Source organism: Gymnoscopelus microlampas, assembly GCF_963454915.1.
Source record: "Gymnoscopelus microlampas genome assembly, chromosome: 16".
Taxonomy (NCBI): Eukaryota; Metazoa; Chordata; class Actinopteri; order Myctophiformes; family Myctophidae; genus Gymnoscopelus; species Gymnoscopelus microlampas.
This window is the reverse complement of record NC_139953.1, coordinates 32,668,801-32,689,273: the sequence shown is the minus strand read 5'-3', so window position 1 is coordinate 32,689,273 and position 20,473 is coordinate 32,668,801. Positions and strand designations below refer to the sequence as shown.

Here is a 20,473-nt window from a genome sequence, read left to right as displayed (position 1 = left end):
GGATCGGCCATTTTCAGCAGGTAACACCATCGTACGACTCAGTATAAATTAAACATTACTCATACCCATGTCGTTACTTCATTTCCACAGCAACCAACCAATGAATGCAGAGGTCGACAATGTCTGAAAATACACTAAAGAAATTTAATCTCTTGCAAATAACAGCGGGGAAAGTCAGTCTTAAGATAGTTGTTGAGAAACAAATCGGATTTGCCTGCTGTCTGTGGTTTCACGTTTCTGTTTAGCTGCTGTTCTTTTCTACACAGACATGCTTCCGTTGGTGTGTGCATGTGCATATCTGTGCGAGTGTGTGCCTGCATGGCTATATTAACAGTAACATGTCCCAAAGCAAAACGCCTGGCCCCCGTGGCCCAGCTGCACGTCATTGACCCCTTGGTGTCGTGCATACACTGTCCCTCTGATTTGCCCGTCCAGGGTTCAGATCAGAAGGCTAGTGGAGCTTTGATCCAGTTGCCAGCTGTCTCATCGTATCACCCGCACAATTTGTCTGCCAGTTGACGGTGGCAATCTGTGCTAGCCGACTCCATAGAGACGCGGGGATGGAATGGAATTTATATTTGCACGAATAAGTGGCTCTTTCAGGGGACAGTGTTATTAGCCCTGTCAAACGGTTGTCATTTGGACTGGGCGGATATATCCATTTGTGAGAACACATACATGAATGGGTTTGGTCTGTAAGGGTTATAAGTGTTTGTGCGAGCGGGAGGGGAGAAATTGCCATCGAGGTTTGTTCATCCTAACTGTCCCCAACCTGTCTGTCTGCTCTGTTTGACAGGGTCAACACAGGCACAGAGCTCATTCTCTCGGCAGGCCAAACTTAGCCGACCCGCTTCTCTGCCCCAACCTCCTACTGGATAAACTTAACACGCGTGTCGGCTCCTCGTGGCGAACAATTATTACAAACACATGAGAGGCGGCCAACACAGACACACCATGAAAAAGATATATATTGGCAAAACTGCCTTGAAAGTTCCCAGAAATGGCGGCAAGCACCAGAAAAAGAGGTAAGGGCGAATATCCTCCGGAGCAGTCACCTCCATCCGTCCAGCCATCCGTTCGTCCATTAGTCCGTCCCCTCCATCCTCCAGTCCGCCCACTAGGTGTCTGCTCTGCACTCACCTGTGAAATCACGCATGTCGAGGGGTGCTGGGGGCAGCCTCAGACCCCAGAACACTCCACCAAACAAGTCATCCACCCTCTTCATCTCCTCTCATCAGTGCTGGAATGAAAGTGCTCATTATGTGTGACTCAGCGGCAAGTAGAGCACTATTTTTCTTTTCTTGTTTTTCTCCCCATCCCTGGTCGTATTTTAAACTCATCCTCTGTCACTCAATAACCACTTAAATCCTATACTTTATTGTTTGTCAAATAGAAACAATCTACAAGCTTGTAACCTGCCTATTTTTTCCCCACCTGTTTTCGTTGAATGTTCGCCTATTATGACGTGCTCAGAATAGGGACACTAGGATTTGTGTGGTTAATAATGTTCGTTGAAACATTCACTTGTCAGGTGTTATTCCTGCATCGACACCGTTTTAGCCGTCGATAAAAGTTGCTGGTTTTGCAGCTCCTCGTGGCTTTTGTGTAGGGAAAAAAGTGATTAAAATTTACATAATGGCATTATCCCCTTATTTTGGAATTGAGTATAAGCAAGGCCTTATTCAGTGTTCAATTTAGGGTACTGGCTGTCTTGTCTGTGAATCTGTTTAATTATAAGAGGCTTTGTTGCTACAGTATGACTGTACAAAATTAATCACCAAAGCGGTGCATTGCTACAATTAGTTATTCATTTAATGGTTAGGTTATGCTACAAATATAAGGTCCAATAAAGAGTCACTGAATTGCCCCGATTAGGCCTGCAAGAGAAAGAGTAGGCCACAGGATGCAAATCATTTGACACGGAAAAACCTGGATGACACTTCCACACAGGCACGTTGACCACTTTAACCCTTGCGTCCCTATTTTCGGCATGTTGTTATAGGCAAAATTTTAAAAAATCAAGATTTTTCTAGATCCTGTGTTCAAATCTTTCGAAAGTAGCCGGTCTACAAGCTCAGAGCTATTTTCGAATATCCGAAAGTATAAAATAGGGTATTAAGTGATTAAAGCGCTCTGAGGCTTTGCCCTGGTTTTTGTCTCTTCTCTGCCACCCCCCTCTCACCCCCCCCCCACACACACACACACACACACACACAATGTTGTTAAAAAGGAAAATTGATAGAGACAATGGGAAGGGAGGGGATGGAGGGAGAGTAGAGAGCGACATGATCACATCTCCATCCTGCTCTTCCCCGCTATCTGTTTTCCGGCCACAGATAGAGCCATTACCCTCCTTCCTCTGTCTGTCCGTCAATACGGACTCCATTAACCGGCCCCGCGGACACGTAGATCCATCACGGCCAACAGACATTTCCTTCCTTTTCGCCGCCCACACTTGCCCTTTTATTAGATCTGGGGGCACAGGTAATGCAGGCCGCTCCATAAATAGCCGTCTCGTTGAATTACACGCCAGGGTGGCGCTGCCCCCGTGATTCTGAGCCTTCGGAGTCTATTCCCGTGATGGATTAGAGTTTATTGGGCTCATATTTCATCACAGATTAAGTCATGCCTGCGGGTGTCAGCAGGACGGATCTCGTTGACGATCGGGCCTCTGTGATGGGGTGAAAGGCTTTATTGCAGAAAAAGACTTTGCCGTGCTGTAAATTACATACCCAACCCTGCCTGAATTCATCATTAGGGTCCTGTGTTTTATGTTTTCTTCACCTAAAGCATTTTGGTCACACATTCTTTTCCTTGATCATCACCCTCATATGACGTCCTCATTGCTTCTGCATGATTATCAAAAAGCTTTGTGGCTCTTGCATACAAGGTAATCATCCTCCTGTGTGTGTGTGTGTGTGTGTGTGTGTGTGTGTGTGTGTGTGTGTGTGTGTGTGTGTGTGTGTGTGTGTGTGTGTGTGTGTGTGTGTGTGTGTGTGTGTGTGTGTGTGTGTGTGCGTGTGCGTGCGTGTGTGTATGTACGTGCAGCTCACTGCATGAGCACAAAGAGGACTTGCGGAAGCGTCTGTCCTACACCACGCACAAGCTGGAGTTGCTGGAGAGCGAGTTTGCGTCCACGCGTCAGTACCTGGAGACGGAGCTTCGCCGTGCCCAGGAGGAGCTGGACAAGTTCACTGACAAACTGCGCAGGTACAGTGGAGTGGCTTGACCCTCGACAACTAACACTCACCCAACAAATCACCTAACACTGGTGACACGCAAGCCAGGGCACTATGGATAACCAAGTGCACACAGGACAAAAAGTTTCACCACTTACCTATACACTTTGTTATACGTCAAATAGCTAAATTATCTCATCTACAAGTTCACAACATTCTTGTTCTGTGAAATGTTTATCTATTTTTGCCTATTATGACATGCCCAGAATAGGGACGCTAACGCTAGTGTTCATGTGGTTAAAGCAATGTGGAACTTTGGTTGAACCTTGGGTTGTAATGCATCGCATTGCGACATGTTGTGAGCTTGTAGAGCTGCTATTTTTGCTATTTTCACAACGCCCGGTTGTAATGTACAGACCAAACCCATGTCTGTACCGGGTTAGGGTTAGTTGTGAGGACATAGGGTTAGCCTATTACAGCTCAAATTCACAAATAAAAAATAAGCAATAGAAACAATACAAATACAAAAAACAATCATAAGTAAAAACAAACAATACAAGTCTGCAAAATCAGGGGGATTCAAAGGATAGCGAATAAAAGAGTCTTTGGCCGGGACACACAATGGAGTTTCTGTGCTCTGTGAATGAGAAACTGGAAATAGTCATTCCATTTTCTCTCATTACATAAAAATCAAACACATCTGAAAATCACACTCTTATTATGTAAACTAATACGAATCAAACTGTTGTTGCTGCTCATGTTACACCGATATTGGTAAGCTATCAATTTCTGTGGCAGGAGAGAATTTACATCAAGGGTAATGTGATATGAATATAGCCATTTCACTTTCCCCCAAAATAAACAAATACAAATAATAAAGAATATATAGTTTTTAAATGTTTGTGTTTGTCTATGTGCTAAAAGTGCTATTTTGAGACCTGTTTCGCCATGCAGTGAGAGTGAATGGAATGGCTACCTATGGTTCCCAGAGCACAGAAGCAACAGATGAAGGTGACTGACAATATTCAGACTTCTATCATTCCCAGGTAACAGCACACAACCCAGGGTTCTACCAAAGTTCAACATCACTTGAACACTACTGCTGGGCAAGCTTTGACAGCTTTATGGGCGTCCAGATGGCACAGTAGCATAGTTCCTGCCCACCATCGTGTGCGACTGGGGGTTCGATTCCTCCATGGTGCCAGCTTGACTGGGCACTCCCACAATTGCCTGTGTTTGCGGATTGGAAGTCAGTAGGGGAGGTGTTCCCCGTCACTGCACTAGTGACGCCTACATTTTGGGTCAGGGCGCCTGTTCAGCAGGGATTGGAACTGGGAAGCATAGCTTATTCCTCTGCATGAGTTGTGAAACGCCAGTGTCAGGTGAAAAGAAGCAGCGGGAGACCCCATGTGTATCAGAGGAGACATGGGGTTGTCTACTCTACACCTTCCCCAAGACCAACAGCAGGGGCTGGCAGTGGCAGGGATACACATGGGGGAATTGGCATAACGACTAAGTTGGAAGTAAAATGGAAAAATGTTGTGATAGCTTTATGAACAAAAAGCTGTACGATTCTGGTGGAGAAGGGGTGAATGTTCCCCCTGTTTAGCTCTCACTAAGTCAGAGGAGCAGTGTAGTTGTAGTGCAGTGTAGTAACACAATCTCGACAATCTCTGTGTAGATTGGCTATTTTTGCTATTTGTCTTTCGACATGTATACTGTATATAGGGCTTAAGTGGTTAACACGATGAATGTGTATTTTCTGTGTTGGGAAGTCCTCCGTTATTGGTGTATCCACACGGAGTGGTATAATACGTAACGTTGTGTTCTGTATGCCTTAGAATACAAAGCGGGTATTCTGCACTGCAGAGGATCAACCAAGATCTGGAGGAAAAGATACACCGAAATGTAAGTGACTGTTGAGCTACAGTATATGCATTGTAAAATCCTCAGTGCCAATTGAACTATAAATTGAACTCTGAGAATGTCAAATTCAACCCAAAATAACACTGAGTGAATGACTTTGGTCAAGCATGTGTGTATCTGCAAGAAGAACTCAACTGTGTGTGTGTATGTGTGTGTGTGTGTGTGTGTGTGTGTGTGTTTGTATTTATGTGTGTGTGTCTCTGTACACACAGGGCGGAAAGGAAAGCACATCCATGAGCGAGCTGTGATGTTTAGAGGCCTACGAGAGCTGATTTCAATATGAATGCCCCCGCTGTTGGTACCACTGACATTAATTACGGCTTATTAAGATTGGCTGTCCTCCTTCCCGTGGTGGAGTGATAGCAAGGCCATTGTTCCTCCAGCTCACTCCGTTTGTCAACCACCACTCCCCCCCCCCCACGGTAGAAAAGATCCAATTAACCAGCTTTCTATGACCATCATGTGTCTCTGGCGCTGAATAGGCAGCTGAATGTATTCACCGGCTTGACTCGGTTTTTTAAAGCACGAGATAATGATCACGTCGCAGTTGTCATCCTGAGATGAAGATATCAACGCAGATTGTCCGTAACCTGAGGTCACCCGCCCTTGTTTGTGAAAGAAAGATGAATTGTTATCGATGTGTTGCGTGGTTCTTTTGTTTGTTTGTCCATTCTATTTTTAGACCTTAATTATACCCCTGGGTCCCGAAAGGGGTCTATACTTGGGCCCCTTCTTGTTTTCCTCTACGCTTGTAGACCTGCTACTTTGCAGAATGTTCACCTATTATTACATGCCCAGAATAGGGACGTTAGTTAGGGTTCATGTAGTTAGCGACTCTCTCTTGCGAAGCAATCTCAGCATCCTCATTAGGTACTGATTCATCTCACATATTCCTGTGTCAGCTTAATCATGAAGACACTTACCTACGGAGGCACCACAACCTCGTCTAACCCCTCAGTCCCTCGTGACCTGCATAGAATTTGATTATATTACAGATGAACTCGCCGATAATACTGACGGTATGTGACAAACGCTCACCCCAGCTGAACTCTGCCGCAAATGCTGGAGGTACAATAAACTCTAAAGAGTAAAGTGTTGCACACATAGAGTTCATCAGATCCCTAGAATTATTCGTTTTTCTTTTACCATCCTGCTTTCGAGGTTTAAAATTACCTCAGGTCTCAGTCTGAGCGTACATCAGACTCATATACTGTCATATCCATATACATAAATCTGACATTTTACATTTACATGGCTTGAGATAGTTTGTTCTTGCTATTTCCAATGTCTCCGATGGTAGGATGGATAAGGCGTACTCTGTATAAGTACGTTTTTGGGTGTCTTTTTCTTTTTTTACGTTTCTTAATTATTCACCATTGTTGTCCTCAGTCCCAGCACCATGATGACGAGAAGCGAGCTCTGAGCAGAGAGATCATAGTTCTCAACAACCATCTGATGGAGGCAAAGCTCACCATCGAGAAACTACAGGAGGACAATGTGAGTGGCTTCCGTGAACACTTTGAGCTTTTCCCTGATCTCACTAATCACTGTGTTCCTTTCCTTCTGGGCGAACGAGGCTCAGGAGACAGAACTCCGCCGGGTGTTCAGAAGGTCAGCGGTTCTATACTTGGCTCCTCCAGGCTTCATGCCAGTGTCCCTGAACAAGACATTTAACCACTTATACTGCGGTGTCACCAGAAAATAGCATGATAGCGTGACAGCTCACAATGCGTCACACCACGAATGTGTTGTGAGCTTGTAGATCTACTATTTTTAAAGGTTAAAGCACTATATTGTGATAGTAATCATTGCTATATAGTGTTTGTTAAGTAACAGGAGTCTCCCCGTCTCTCCAGCTCTTTAATAAACAGAAAATACATTTTCAGTTAGGTGACAAAATGTCAGCCAATCAGGAGAGAGTACCCATTTATCAGCTTCATTTTTATAATGTTCCAGTTTTGTCTGCTCATTTATTTGTGTCATCACTTCTAATGTCACTTGTTTAATCTGTATCCTGAGTTCTCTATCCTGATTGGATAAAATTGGTATCCCGACCTGAAAATGCATTTTCTGTTTAATAAAGAGCTGGAGAGACATGGAGAGTCCTGGTACTGAACAAACACTCTCTAGTCTATAGCAATGAGTACTATCAGAGAATAGAGCTATTTAACACTAATTTTAACCAAAGAAAATAACTTACCCTACTGTACCTTTAACCACATGAACCTTAGTGTCCCATTCTGATCATGCTGTAATTGGCGAACAGTTGTCAAAAATAGCCAATCTACAAGCTAACAACATGTCTTGTAGTATCTTTTACAGTTGTGACATTAGCCTCTCTCAGGTTTGATGCTCAGGTCTGACCTGTTGCTGGCTGTGTCTCCATAGGATCTGTACAGGAAGGACTGCAACCTGGCAGCCCAGCTTCTCCAGGGCAACAAGTCATTCTACAGGACCCAGCTGTCTGAGGTCAAGCCCTCAACACACACACACACACACACACACACACACACACACACACACACACACACACACACACACCCTAATTTGGGCAATTTTTTAAGGTTTTCCAGATTTTCAAAAAAATGTATTTGTCATGCAGTGAATTATATAGGGCTTAAGTGATTAAAGCTGCAGTACGTAAGACTAGGGGAGATATTGTGCTTAAGAGCCTCAGGCAGTACTACTTGTCAACCAGTAAGGGGGTCTACATTTCTCAATGGAGGAGTAGGGAGACAACCTCAAACCACTGCAGATGTGCTAGTTATATTGTACGTACACTACAGTAAGTAAAACGTTCCGGATTGCAGCTTTAGATTATCCTCCATGAATCAGAAGAATTTGAATTATTTTTGTTGTACATCACACCATTATATGTGTAAAAGAGTGGGTGATTTTTTGTTTTTTTGTTGTTAGAACAGGGATTAGGGAAAGAGAATAGAGAAGAAAGGAACACAGAACAGGAAGGCACAGTCAAATCAAATATACAAAGTCCAATATAAATTATATAAGGTGCATGATTAAAAAATAGCAACGGATAAATTACATTGCCGTAGGCAGACATTCTTGGAAAACATATCCAGCGTATAAAAATAGCAGCAGACCAAAATCACAGTTTCATATGCATAGTAGAAGTGACATGGTTAAAGAAATGGAAAAACAAGCATGCCTACATACTGTACATAAATTATAATATACATACATGATATGAGGCACCTAAGTTGATTCCAATGAAACTCGACTTGTTCTTGAATCAACTGAAATTATCTTAAAACCGGCAGGGTGATCTATGATGTTATTATATACAGTACCATTATAAAATTCCCTGAAACAAGTGAAACCGCAGGGAAAGCAAGTGAAATGATCTCGCCCCAGGGAGTATTAAGTTATTTTACTTGTTTTAAGACGATTTACATCCAGAGACATACAACATAATGACTTCAGATGATGAATATGTCTTTCTGTACACTTCTTCACAGTGGTTTCAGCCAGGCAGTGTAGTACTAAAACCTTAATTAATCAAAGCAGAGATCCAGGCCTTAGTGAATTTTTAACAGGGAAGGTGTTTACTGAGACTTTTGATGGAGCAAATAAAACAAAACAATCAAAAAAGTACTTCAGTTTGAGCCCTATAAAAGCTGCTCGGCTGGAGCTTAGACTGAGAGGTGGGCCTGGATTGAAAAAGAACATTGAATTCCCTGTTGATGCCCGTCAGCACATCAAGGAGACAGGGTTATAAACCAAGTAGGTGCTGTATAGTTAGTGTAGTGGTGCACCTGGCACTGCTCCCCATGCAGCCCATGTCAGACAGTAATTACGCTGCTGATGGATTAGTAATCAGGTAATTGTTTGACAGTGATAAAGCATGTACTACCGCAGGATGTACTTAATAGTAGGGTGTGAAAGGGAGGCATATGGGAGGAAAAGACAGATTGGTTAGCGTACAGGTTTTCAAAGTGGGGCCAAAAATAATCATAAAAACATATATACAGGTATACCTGTACACTATATTAAAAGATCTATTCAATATTTGAGCATGTCATCTTCCAAATTTTCACAAATAGCATTTTTTTATATAGCTATTTCATAATATGCCGGTTGCAATCAGAGGCTATTTTGGGGTCCTTGGCATGGAAAAGTTTGGGAACCCCTGGGTTACTTAGTGGACCACAGACCAGCCATGTTGTCCTGTGATTGTTGCACGTGGAGCAAAATGCACGCAGGTATTGATGAGAATGTTTGTGCCAGGGTTTGTTGGCGCTGATTTCCGCTGGATCAGCCCCGGGCCTTCTGCCTCATCCACATGGCAAATGTCCAAGTCTGGTTAAGGAATGCATGCCCATGCTTTGCCCTTATGGATGAATGGAAATATCAATGCAAACATGATGCATACGTTGCATAAAATCTCCTGTGCCTGACCCCCCACCTTACACACATACACACCCTATTTAAAAACAGATAGCTGACTATGCAGGCTCACTGCCAACAACATTTGGGTGCAAGGGGCTATATATACTATACAGTCACTGTATGTCCAGCAGTCTGTCATTCGTGTCATGTGTGCAGAAGATAATTGAAAGCTTATTGATGAACAAAGCTGCTGCATTCTGATAAGTGCAGTGGCACTTCAGCGCCTACTGAGATGCATTAGTCATTTGTTTTGCTGCAAAACCAGTATTGACAGGGTACATAATAATGATGAGCTTGAATATCTCATAACAGTTCTCGCTCAAAACGGCCGTGCTGAAAATGTTGCGCTGGACAGTAACTAAGTGGCATTTATTTTGGGCAAAGTTGTAATAACACACTTCTTGTGAGGAGAGCACTTGAAAATATTCAGTATTGCCTCTACAAAGCTATAATTACAGTAGCTTGCTTCCCATTGCCAATTAGCAACAATAGACTAGAATCCTGTTGGCGATATGCTGCAGTTGGATTAATACTTGTTGCTATGGAGAGGCAGATACCGTTTTTTCGGTGGAGAAATGCTAAGAATACCTACAGTAGCACAATGTCACTCCTATCCAAACAAAGAGATTCAACACATCCTACTGTACATCCTAAAAAAACAAGGTACAAAATACAGGAAAAAAATTACAAAGAACATAAAGGGAGAATACATTATCAACCGAATGCTGGGGTTAATTTGGTTAAATGGAACAATATGTTTGCGGCTCAATCTACTTCTCTAAATCATTTACATTTATAGGCTTAGGACATGTTTGATGAACCAAACCTAACAATCCACACTCTCCCACTCACACACCCACAAACCCCTAAGCACGCTTTTTCTTTGTCTATTGTATTTCTTTCTTTTTTTACTTACTTACTGTGTATCTATCTACTGTATGCTGTATTTTTATTTACTTATGTTCCCTTCCCTCTGTCCTTGTCTCATTCAGCTGCCTGCTGACTTTCAGCAGCGAGTGATGGAGCTACACATGGAGGAGTCGCCCCTCTGCCACACCTCCTACCCCGACTCTGTCCCTGCGTCTGTCATCGCCAAAGCCCTTGAGAAACCGGATGAGGCCTGCAGCAGCAGCCAGGCATCCCGTTCGCCGAGCCCCCAGACCCCAGACCTGGGCTTCCTCCTGGATAGCATGGCTGGGGGCGAGCGTTTGGGCACCCTGCGGGCCACCTACAAATCTGACCTGTACAGCAGCGACACTGCCCTGTACTGCCCCGACGACCGCCGCCGCGAACGCCGGACCAGCATGGACGTCCACGGCCTGAGGCAGCAGCTGTACGGTCCGCAGATCTCCACCGACAGCAACCCGGAGGAGGGCTCCGTGGGTATCGCGCCCGGCTTCTCCCAGGAGCACTTTGCGAAGTTCCACGCCACCCTGGGGGCCGGTTCCAGCTCCTACTCCAGCTTCAGTGGAGGGGGGTCTGAGGACAAGGGCAATGGGCCACCCAGCAGCACAGCATCCTCTCCACACCACCACTCCCTCTACATGGAGTGGAGGGACGCGGGGGACTACGAGAGGAAGAGCAACGCGTCCTGGGAGAGCGACAGTCCAAGGGGCTTCGCCAACGCCCACCCCTTCCAGCAGTCAGAGCCCATCCACCACCAGAACGGCAGCTCGCCTGTTTACAGCCGCACCATGTCGTCCTGCTTCAGTGAGCCTTATGAGCCTCTTCCTCCATCCTCTTCCCCCAGTGTCGCTTACGGAGACAGTCGGCGGGGCAGCACGCTGGCCCCGGAGGAGGAGGAGCTGATCGGCCGGTGGAGACAGCTCAGCGTGGACGACCTGAGCGCCCTGGCGTACCGCAGCCCCGGACGGGCTTCGCCGTACAGCTGCTCAGAGCAGCACTTCTCTGTCCGACCGGCCAAGATCCGCCTCGGCCCGCTTTACAGCAGCTTCCAGGAAGGGGCCGGCGACTATTACCACCACGGGGTGGGCGTCATGGACCCGGCGGCGTGGGGGGCCTCGGTTCCGAGCCCCGAATGCAGCCCTGGGCTGCGGCAGGCCCACAGCCCGGCACACCTGTACGCAGCCAAGGAGGACAGCCAGGAGTCAGAGCCCAGCCTCTACCACTCAGGGAGCTCTAAGGACAGGGAGGGTGACGTGGCAGCAGGGTGCCAGGGCAAGGAGTACATGGACGGCAGCCCCGACAGCTCCAGCGAGTCCCTGAACGAGAGGGCCCTGGAGATGGCCGCAGACCTACAGCACTACCAAGGTGAGATGCACAGCCTGCCCCCGCAACCACCACCTCCACCACCACCACCCCCCCCTCCTCCGCCCTACAACCAACAGATGTTTGGCTCCCTTGGTCTATCCAGGAAGGACAGTCTGACCAAGGCCCAGCTATACGGGACACTTCTGAACTAAGAGACTTGGCAACCAGGTATGTTCTTTCATGGGGGGGTTGAAAGCCCCCGGTAATTACAGCTACAACTTCTAATAGCATCATTATGAAATGGTTTTAGTAGTACGCAGGTGCCAGGAATTACAATCACAGTAATATAGAGTATCATGAGCATGTATTTATTGCTGAGCATACTAAGGCTTAGATTGTATGGCAGCAGACGCTAGCCGCTGGACACTAGCCCTCGGACGCTAGCCGTTGGACACTAGCCGTCGGACGATAGCCGCTGGACACCTGCCGTTTCCGTCACAGCAGTGGCGGAACAAGCAAGTTGTGAGCACAGAATTTAAGTTCTTGGAGATGACTACAGCTCAAGGAGTGTTGCAAGTTTGTAAGAACGTGTACTGTATGTATTTAAGGCCCCTATTCAAATGTATAAATATATATATAGTATATACTTATAACTATACAAATTTAGTGATATATTTTGTATGTAGCTGTTGGCAAGAAAACGTAAAAAACAATCAAGTAAATGCAGTTTTGCTATTATACTAGAAACGTGTACAGTACACAGTAAAATCCTCAGTGTTAGTTTAACTCAGTTTGTAACTCAGATAGTGTACAAATGGATAAATCAACACTGAAGATTTTACTGTGTACGGGTATATACAGTACAGTACATTTAAATGCAACTGCCAATCAGACATAATGTGACCACACCCAGACCAGTGTTTGTAATGGCAACTTGATGCCCAGATAAACTGAAGGAATATGAAGTATGAATGTTTAACAGGGGAGGACGTTGTATAACAAATTGGTCCTTTAACACTGACAGTCAGACTTATTATCTTATTGTTTTCTTCCTTCAGTTGAATTTGAAACTATTGATGGATGTACTGTTTTGTTACTTGATGGAATCCTTTTGAAATGTAATCATTTGTCTTACCAGTTGATGTTTGGTTATTTTTTGCTCTATATTCCATGGAGAGGTTTTCCTGCCCCATTCTACCTCAAATTTGGATGCCCCACACACCCCATAAAGCCGCTGCAACCCTGTTTCTATGACAACGGTGCATGTTTCTATATTTCTTCTGTTTTGTTCCAATAATAAAGCACAAATGATGCATTTGTCCAAGCCATGTGCACGTTATTTATTTTATTTTAGTTAACTTTGTAACATATCCCAGCCTGATAATTCCTTTACCTCTTCACTGTGGTTTTGACAAAATGTTCATGGCACTTGATTTGACCTTGTACTTTGTTAATCACTCTGGATAAGATCATCTGTTAAATGCCTAAATAGATAATTGTGTTTCAGCAGAAGATCGTGAGCGCTGGAGATCCCTGACTGCCCAAGTATCCACCATGACACCCCTACGGCCCCCTAGGCCATGGGATGAGTGAGTGAGTGAGTTTCAGTGTACTGTGTGTGTGTGTGTGTGTGTGTGTGTGTGTGTGTGTGTGTGTGTGTGTGTGTGTGTGTGTGTGTGTGTGTGTGTGCGCGCGCGCGCGTGCATGTGCGGCTGTGCGGCTGTGCGCCTCGCGTGCGTGCGTGCACGTGCGTGTGTGTGTGTCTATCAAATTGAGGTAGTGAATGTCAGTGTCTGAGTGTATGGTCCTCACTGAATATCATAGTACAGAATGCAGTTGCCTCTGCTCAGTAGCTTTCCAGTATCCTTTTTTTGTTCTAAATCCATGAGTCACACTTTGTACCTTAAATACATGGAATGTACATTTTGGCCCACTGATTCACTATGATCTGTTTTTCAAGGAGTCAGAGAAGTCAGAGAAATGGGTTAGCAGGCAAACATTTTTCGGTAATACTTTTACCCCATGCCTAATACATTATAAACATAATTATAAAGTATTATAATCTGCTTAACACTTTATCATTACAGTTCTAAGCACTCATACATGTTCATAATGCGTTATGACAATAACCATAACACATTATAAAGCTGTGGTTCTTAAAGTCGGGTTCCAGTGGGTCCCCAGCAAAATGAGGAACAGTTTAAACACTGGAGTCCAATTTAATGTTTTGGCTTTAAGAAAATAGCTGATATACAAGCTCACAACATTGTGAAAAGATACATCTTTTCTTATGGGGTCCCACAAAATCTTTTGAAATGGGGGTCCGTGGCCAAATACAGTATATGTCAATTTGGGGGTCCTTGATATGAAAATGTTAGAGATCCACTGTTATAAAGCATATTATAATGACTTACTGTATGAGGTCATGTATTGTATTATAATACTTCAATTGCTGGACACTCACTGACCCTTTTTTGCAAGGATCATAGTGTATAACATTTTTATCATGCATTACAATCACGGTTATAATGCAGATTAAAACTATATTATATTTATAAGTAGATCTATAATGCATTATAGAAATTCTTCAAGGACGCCCCAAAGCCATAAACATTTAATATTATTCTTGAATTTGAAACAGTAGATTCTGCAAGAGTATCATCAAACGTCCCCTGGTAGTAAAATCCACCATCAGACATCCTTCAGTATTACCTTAAGGACCCCCTCGAAAATGAGATGATGCATCTCAAGGGGTTTATCCTTCTAATAAAGGTACTATATATACCTCTTGTATGCTACATTATGCATCTCTCACATTGAAATGACTGCCACGGCTGCTGTCCTCCCACGCTGTCGACTTGAGAGCATGTTTTCTGACGTTGCTGCCGGTTTAAAAACCTTGTATGTCCAAAACTGTTACTTTCAGGACATGGAAAAATAAACCTGTGTTCCAATGGATCCAATATGGTTATTATTTAGTCACACAGTCTTGTTCAGACTTTACATTGGTGAAATATTTATAAATCCCACAGACACACTAAACCACTTCATGGCAAAAAATAGCCGATCTACAAGCTCACAACGTGCAACATGTTCTGAGCTTGTGGATCTGCAATTTTCACTACTAAGTGTGATGAAGAAGGGCATTACAATTAAACGGAAAAGAAATAACATGCAAAGTTGAAACGTGGAGATACAAGGTTTCTGCCCCGACTTTTAACGCCATTCAAGCTGCCTGTAACCAGAGGAGGGAAGCAGAGCACAGCATCATCATCTCACTGATCTGCATTGTGGACCTTATTATTCCTGTGTTCCCAGACACAGCACAAGTCATTTACACTTCAAACGCATAAAGAGAAGAGGGAACTGGTTTATTCAATCCCTCGTTCCTTTTTACACTGCAGGAATACAGTAGGCGACATGCTGAATTATGTACAAGCCAGGCGTTCAAACACAAGCTCCTGAACTAGATACACTTTTCATGCTGCTTAAAGAGGATGTTCACAGCAAAAGCAGTAAAGAGACCACATGGAATTCATGTATGTAAACTAGAGCCAGACCAATGTGTCGGTCTGGCTGGCCGATATAATCGGCCATAGTTTGATTATGCAGCCAATGTGTCCCAATTTCTAATCACTATTCCCCTATTTTGGGCATGTCATTATAGATGAAAAGGTTTTCTAAAATGTTTGAATAGGGCTTAAGTGGGTAAATAAAAGTTGATTCAGTTTGTGTGTATTTAATATTTACTTGTTGATTGTAAAATTAAAGTTAAATGTTCTTTTCATATATTGAAGTTTAATGTATAGCCTACTTACTTTACACATCAAACGCACAAAGAGAAGAGGGAACATTTTACTTATTTGCTTCTAAGTTAAATGTTCTCAAATAGAAACTTAAATCGTATCTAAGTTTTTATACATTATGTCAACATTTTTACAAATAATGGTAAAAACCCCCCGACAGTTTCAGTATTATGTAGGATTCCTTTTCATACACTCCATCAGGGTACTTGTGACGAGGGATGTCCCAACCAACCTGATGAGCATCTGCCAATACAGTGTCCCTATACGTATGTAATCTTTATACTTTCCTACATTATACAGCGGTATGGTTGTTGGACTGCATTCATTTCATGCGCGTTCTGCAATGGTACAGTATATATAGTGTCACTGCTGGGCAGAAACCATATTCTCCATATTTCTACTTTTTGCTTTTTTTATGGTGTTGTAAATCAATATTGTACTTCACCGTATGAGTATATGCGTCATGCATTGCGGATGTAGATTGGCTATTTTGGCTATTTCAGAAAGGTTTTGAAAATGTTTGAAATGTTGCACAAAATAGGGCCGCCAGGTTGAAAGGTTGTTAATTCTGTCTGTGGGTTTTATGAATATTTAACCAAAGAAAAATATTAACAAGAGCTTTTGACTATTAATGACTACATTAAAAGTCACAGGTTCTTTTTTCCATTTCCTGAAAAGTAATGGTTTTGGACATACATTGGACAAGGTTTTTGCCCGATAGCGTCAATATCTTAATCTAATATTTCAAGACATGTCTTGCTTTAGTTTTAATGCAAGGTTAAGGTTTTCAGCTTCATTGCTTATGCAATGATAGACTTAACTTATTTGTTTTGCACTAAGATTGTCAGCATTCTGAAGTGAAAACTGTGATTCGATTTTGGTCAGAGATGGTTGAAAAAGAGAGGAAAATGAGGTTCAGGATGAATTTGGCCAGAATGTACCTTTAAAATGTTGCCACACTGCAGATAGCTACTGGCCCGCTGCAAACAGTATTGATTTGGTTAACCAAGGATCGTTTTAGACAATTCTTTGCTTTATTTAGATAATAGGACAGTGTAGAGAAAGTCAAGACACAAAAGAGAGAGAGAAAAAAGGTAACCAGCTGGAATCCAACCAGAGACATTGCAGTTATTTGGTCAACTACCAGTGTTTAACCACTTAAGGTCGTTTCAGACGGGGGGCGATTGATGGGGGCATTCTCGCTTGGATCAGCAGGATTGTGGTGTTGCAGACACAAACACACGCATAGTGTGGGAAAAAGGCTGACCACAATCCAGCTAGACGCCCGAAGGCATGTGCATGAAACAAGCACGAGAATTTCACGGGACCAAGCCCGCTTGCCTCTCCGCCCTTCAACTTGTCCTCGCGTCCCAACTAATCACCTGACTCTCATTAAAAATTAATTACTAGCCGTGTCAATCACTCTCCATCAGAAATGGCCTTTAAGCCTTATTCATAATTTTGAAAAATACAGTAGCACTTGCACTTGCACTTGCAAACACTTTTCATACACTTGACCCTTTACATGTTGAGTTTTGAAAACCCAGACATACTGTAGTGTAGACTATCTCCTAGTGTGCCCTGGTTAATTAACATTTGGCAAACAAAATATATATATTTTTCCTGTGACACACTATTGTTTCCACAGCCGGTCCGGGTTCAAGTCTGGCCTGAGGCACTTTGCTGCATGTCCTTCCCCATCTCTCTCTCCTGCCCTTTCGTGTCTCTCTCTCCACTATCGCTGTCAAATAATAAAGGCTTGCAAATGAGCCCAAAATAACGAAAACAATAATAATAAATACAGAGTTAGCTGTGGAACAGTATCCCTGGAGCTGGTAGGAATATGTGTCTAAGACGCATATTATTCCAAAAGGACACATTAAATTCAGCATCAGTTTATGATGCTTCAGCCTAAGGCTGGGCAATATATCAATATTATACATATCCTCACATCATGAAATTAGACTGGATATCATCTGTGATTTTGGATATTGTACTATCGTGATATGGCATAAGTGTTGTCTTTTCTTGGTTTGATCACTTAAGCTCTCTTTTATATTTTCAAACATTGTCAAATAGCAGGTCACGTTGTGAGCTTATAGATCTGCTATTCTTGCTACAATATCGATATTGAGGTATTCGGTCAAAAACAATCAACAGTCGGTCTGCTCATTTCCCGTCCCGAGCCCCACCATTCTCTCGCTCAGGTCCCACAGTTTCTTGGCTGACTGTCCATCGGTGGCTTTGGCCATCAGCTCCTCCTCCTCACAGTTAGCGAAGCACTTCCCCGACACCCCCTCCACCTCCGGGGAGCAGGCCAGGTACAGAGGAGTCTGGGCCCCCTCCAGTGGGCTCTTGAAGAAGGCATGGGAGGCTAAATAAAACAAGGGCCTGGCCAGCAGAGGGATGTGAACATGCCTGCCCAGCCTGGTCCTCACGATGCCCGGGGTGAGAGCATTGACCGTGACCTGCGAGCCCTCCAGGCGGTGTGCCAGTTCCTGGGTGAACAGCAGGTTGGCTAGCTTGCTCTGACTGTAGCAGAAGGCTTTGTTATAGTTGGTTTCGCTGTTCAGGTCCTCGAAGTTGATGTGTCCGTACTTGTACAGCTTGGAGGAGACCACCACGATGCGGCTGGGGGCGGAGCTCTTCAGGAGGTCCAACAGGAGGTGGGTGAGGAGGAAGTGGCCCAGGTGATTGACGCCCAGCTGCATCTCAAAGCCCTCCTCCGTCTTGGAGTAAGGACACTGGTAGAGGCCTGCGTTGTTGATGAGCACGTCGATCTTCGATTCCTCCTGATGGGCCCACAAAGAGGCATTAATAAACGTTTAACCCATTAAGACCTGAGACCGATTCTACAAATGCCTTCTAAACCAGTAGTTCTTTCAAGATTAAAAAAAACCCTCCAAAATAGCAGATGTACGGCACGAAGTGACGCGCTGTGAGCTTGTATATCTGCTATTTTTTAATAGCCAATGCTAAAATAAAAAATGACAGGTGCTTTCCCATTTTTTAAGGGTTAAACTCAGTATTTCATTCAAATGTATCCAACAGGCTTGTGAATGCTTTCATGACTCCATGCTACAGTGTTATACATTGAATCATGTAATATAGAGTTACTGTTTTTAGTAAAACAAGATATTAACAACATATTTTAACAGCTCCAAAACTCAGAGCATCACGAGGTGTAGTGAGCTTGTAGATTGGCTATTTTCACTGTGTGACACCATCATATGACAAAGTATAAAATAGGGCTTATGTGGAGTTAAGGATTTTATAACAGTGTTTAGTAACTATTGACTACTGCCAAAATGGCTGCTATACAAGAGTAATCTGAAAATGTAGTTGACAGGTAGGACTGGGTCCCGTATTTCAGCACCATGGACAGGTCCCATACGGCACACAGGTCATTGGGTGAGGTGACACAATGGTCTATTATGCTGCTTTTGACAATGACTAGAATAAACTAGATATCAGCCATTCTCAAAAGCTTAACACTGACAACTGTTTGTGAACATGGTAAATGTATATCAGAGTAAAAAGCCACACATTTTTGGGCAATATTTAGAGGAAATGTGTAAGAGAAGACTTGTCAACAATTAGCTATGATCAACATTAACTTTCATGTTAGTATACTACTGTTTCCAATTCCAATACAATTAGCAGTCCTCCCCATCTGTTATATGTTCCTTATCTAAATTGCATGACAGTTAACATACTAGCCTATAGTAAAATCCTCAGTCCTCATTTATCCTTTGTAACTGAGTATTATTTTGCTTGGTCCATTTGGTTACATTCATGTAACCAAATATACATTATAATGTAATATTATCTAGATAGATAGATAGATAGATAGATAGATGTACACAGTTATTATTACGAGTTAAACGACTTACCTGGATGATTTCCTGACAGAAGCTCCGGACTGAGCTCAGGGACGCCAGGTCCAGGTGCTTGATGACCACCTCACCGTGGGGCTCCGGTCGCTGCTTCAGCTCCCGGGCTGCGTCCTCGGCGCTCGGCCGGTCCCGGCAGGCCATGATCACCCGGGCCTGGAGGCCGAGCAGCTCCCCCGCCAGGGCCTTCCCTATGCCGCAGTTCGCCCCGGTCACTATCACGGTCTTCCCCCGCATCATGTCGGCTGGATACCGGAGGAGCTTGGCCGCCTTTTTTGTACTGGGGAACAAGCGACGCATGATGTATAACACTCCACCGCCGACGACAGCGGCGATGATGACCGCTGTGGACATTTGAGCAGGTTATGGATATCAGAGCAGCAAGGTATACATAACATAAAGGTCACATGTGATAACAGTTATGTATCATGAAACGTCGTGAGACTACAACCACAGTGTTCTTCTTCTTCTTATGGCTTTACGGCAGTCTCTTGACGCCCGTCGGCGTATTGCTGCCTCACACTGTTTGTGTTAGGTACTGCACATTTTATACCGTGGCCTTACACCTTATAGTGCAGTGGTTCTCAAACTTTTTCATGTCAAGGACCCCCAAATGGACACTTATTAGCCCGCGGACCCCCATTTGAAAAGATACATTTTAAGGACCCCCAGTTTGACATGCATTAGGGCTACGGACCCCCATTTAATGGCATTTCTATCTCTGGGACCCCAATTCATATTGTAAAATCAATGTGGACCCGTTAGGGTCCATTTGGTTTGTATACTCTCAGAGTTACAGACCCATAAGGGTCCATTTGGTTCCTATCCATCATTTAGCTGGGGACCCCCTGGAACCCCCTTAAGTACCCCTGGGGGTCCCTGGACCCCAGTTTGAGAACCAATGTTATAAGTGCATGCCTGTGTCCATAAGAAATTCCATCAACAGCTTCCACTACTGCACTTTGCTGTTCCTCCGGTTTAAGTATAATCCTCGGTGAGGTGCAAGAAGCCTGCATCAAGTACTGCAGTGAACAGCGCACTCCTCTCC

General features: G+C 43.9%; 2 protein-coding genes across 2 annotated transcripts; one reads left to right on the top strand and one right to left on the bottom strand.

The window, feature by feature from the left end:
* Nucleotides 1–927: 927 nt before the first annotated feature.
* Nucleotides 928–11,938, top strand: LOC311063385 (brain-enriched guanylate kinase-associated protein; the record flags this gene model as incomplete). Its single annotated transcript, XM_084082803.1, has 6 exons — nt 928–1,025; nt 3,049–3,210; nt 5,021–5,087; nt 6,495–6,602; nt 7,494–7,574; nt 10,508–11,938. The coding sequence occupies 6 exons, from the start codon at nt 928–930 to the stop codon at nt 11,936–11,938; spliced, it is 1,947 nt and encodes a 648-aa protein (XP_083938929.1).
* Nucleotides 11,939–16,544: 4,606 nt separating this feature from the next.
* On the bottom strand, nt 16,545–19,881 carry rdh14b (retinol dehydrogenase 14b). The gene is made up of 2 exons (XM_084082464.1): nt 19,426–19,881; nt 16,545–18,324 (listed from the first exon to the last, which is right to left on the bottom strand). Exons 1-2 carry the CDS (start codon nt 19,777–19,779, stop codon nt 17,686–17,688), a joined length of 993 nt encoding a protein of 330 aa, XP_083938590.1. The 5' UTR covers nt 19,780–19,881; the 3' UTR covers nt 16,545–17,685.
* Nucleotides 19,882–20,473: the final 592 nt, after the last annotated feature.